This window comes from Etheostoma spectabile, chromosome 18 (genome assembly GCF_008692095.1).
Source record: "Etheostoma spectabile isolate EspeVRDwgs_2016 chromosome 18, UIUC_Espe_1.0, whole genome shotgun sequence".
NCBI lineage: Eukaryota > Metazoa > Chordata > Actinopteri > Perciformes > Percidae > Etheostoma > Etheostoma spectabile.
Genome location: NC_045750.1, coordinates 14,715,127 through 14,717,875, shown reverse-complemented (window position 1 = coordinate 14,717,875; position 2,749 = coordinate 14,715,127). Strand labels below are relative to the sequence as shown.

The window sequence follows — 2,749 nt, the reverse complement described above, 5'->3', positions numbered from 1 at the left end:
TCTCTCTCTCTCTCCCCCTCTCTCCCTCTGTTTTGGTATGAGCTTTCTAGTCTTTCTAAAAACATTTTCCATCTGCCGCAGTGCCAAAGGACCCAAACCCCCAGTGGCGAAGTGTGGCATGGAGCCATGACTGCACCCTGCTCGCCTATGCCGACAGCACTGGCACCGTGCGCCTCTTCGACCTCATGGGCAGCGAACTCTTCGTCATCCCGCCGGTAACAGTGACAGTCCTTTCACGTCATCAAACAGCCCCATTCCCCCTTCCAGCTACCTTTGCATCTAAAATGTTTTTTCTTGTGCATCAATCAGACACAACATATTGAAACTCAGCACTAACTTAGCTTAGAAATTTGTTTTTTCCACATTTTTCTTAAAAGGATTGGTTCAGCTGCAACATGTATTTATCATATGAATTAATGTATAAACTCTCCTTAATTTATAATTTGAAAGAACTTTACCGCCTGATTCCATTTTGATTAATTAAATTATTGAATAGAAACGGAAGCATGCAGTTTCTTATCCCTACTAAATGCTAACATGCTACAGCAGATTTGGCTGCGTTTGTAACTTTACAGTCACAGAGTTATGAGGGAATCAGACATCCATAATCTTGGCTCCAGAGACTGGTTGGGCTATGTGCTGTTCTTTCAGTGTAGCATACATTTACTGGGCACTTTGAGCTGCCTGTCACCTTTTTAAAGAAAACATGTCAGACACCCACTCTGTGCTCTCTTTGTCTGTCAGGCCTGCTTTCTTCATTCATTGTCTCATCTCTTTCTTCTTCCCCATTTGCTCATAGTGTCCCACTCTTTCTTTCTTCATCTTCATCACCTCCTCCTCTCTTTAATTTTTCACACGAGTGCTGCTCCCTAGATTCTCCTCTCCTCCCCACCTCTAGCATTTCTCTCATTCTTGCATATCTGTCTCTCAGTAGCTCTCCTCATGCTGCCACTTTAAGTATTCCGTTCCCCCTCCCTTTAATGCCCTATGTGTGCTACATAGTATCATTCCTCCATTTCTATCCATCATTTCTTTCCGTTTCTCTAGTGGCTCTGTCTGGGGCGATGAGCGCAGTTACTCGTCCTTTCACCCCAGCCGTCTCTCACCGTCTGTGATCTTCATTCCTTTAGTGCAACTCTACATTGTTACGTATCTAAAGTATGTGTGTTTGCACACTTACACCAGCACCCCCCGGCCCGGTTGTGTTGTTTCTCTTGTTTGTCACTGTTAAGTTCACAAACAGGTGACTTGCTGCTATTTCTGAAGTATAAAAAAAAAAACTCAGTTTGACAGAAAGTATGCAAAGATGATTTTTTTTAAATTAGCATCCCTACCTCCCTTATCTCTCTTTCACTTTTTTGTCTATTATCTTTTATTTCCTGCATTCCCTGTCTCATCCTTTTCTGTCTATTTAATGTTCTTTAACAATTGCTGCTGTTGTCATGTGTCTTTGTTGTTTGAGCTGTAAAGACTTGGTGGGGGCATAAACTCATAGATAATAATACATATTTCTTTTGATTTCTGCTACCATTTACTTCAGTCACTTTCACACCACCGCTGACTCTTCTTTCTCATCTCCGTCTCGTACCAGGCGGTGAGTTTTCCTGGGGATTTCAGTTGCGCAGTGGCGGGCCTGATCTTTCTGAAGTACACAGCCAGCGCCCAGTGGTCAGCCGAGCTGCTCGTTATCACATACGGCGGTGCGCTCAAGAGTTACCTAGTCAGGTGAGAGACTCCTTGTTTATGATTGGTTCGGTGGTCTAAAACTCCGCCCCAATTACTCATCTTTCTGTTTCCAAAACTCACCGTAAGTCAGATAACCAACGTATTTAAAGAGACGAGAAAAACAAGAAGCAGGGTGAAATCTACACTCACAATAACAACGTACTAACAATCATCATAACAACGTACTAACAATCATAATATAAATACACAAGATTTGTAGCTGTCCCATTTTATGGAGCTTTTGTCAGCTGCTTTAGTATCATCTGATTTAAATGCATGCACTGTATACATTAACCTTTCTAGGACACTGCACCCTATTTGTGGTAAGATTGGTGCTGCATGTTTCTCTACGTGTATACTTTAGGGGGAGTGAAACCTCTCTTTGCATAGAAATTCCCCTACTTGCCAATCCAAATACACATTTTGAATATTTGATTAATGACATCTGATTTTGTGCAATGAGTCTGCGTGTGTGCTTTCCTCATGGCTGCCTGCACCATCCCTATTGATTTAGCATTATTATTTAATATGGCATTATTTTAGAGATTTCCCATTTCATTCTGTATGATTGCCACAGTCACAACAAGCCTCGGTGTGCTGACACTCCCAAGACACAGGATGAGATTGTGCATGTGTGTTGAATCTCGATCAGACGAGGTCCTGCACAGGACTTTCCTTCATTTCTGTATGCACAGAGGAAAATGCTGATTTACTTTTCTATTACAGGCAGATAAATGGTGTTCGTGTGCATGTGTGAGGAGGTAATTAAGACGAGCGAGACATTTGCTCCAGATTTACTCTGAGGGTGCTGGTTTGTTTTTGAAGGTTCATTTTCAGAATGGATCTCACACTAACTCCTTTTCATGTGACTGCATTCCAATATTTTTGCTCAAACACTTTGCATTAGAATTTCAGAATTATAGCTGAGGCTTGACAGTAAGTAATCTTTTTTACTCTCTCTCTTGGTCTGTGCCAGCCCTTCTTTATGTGTGTCTGCTCACACACACACACACACACACACACA

At 42.0% G+C, this 2,749-nt stretch overlaps 1 protein-coding gene across 1 annotated transcript in view; it reads left to right on the top strand.

Moving 5' to 3' along the window:
- nbas (NBAS subunit of NRZ tethering complex) overlaps positions 1 to 2,749 on the top strand; it is a 185,629-nt gene that overhangs the window by 9,706 nt on the left and 173,174 nt on the right. Inside the window, 2 exon segments of the mRNA XM_032542394.1 lie at positions 82 to 215; positions 1,592 to 1,725. Of these exon segments, the coding sequence (XP_032398285.1) occupies positions 82 to 215; positions 1,592 to 1,725 (268 nt within the window).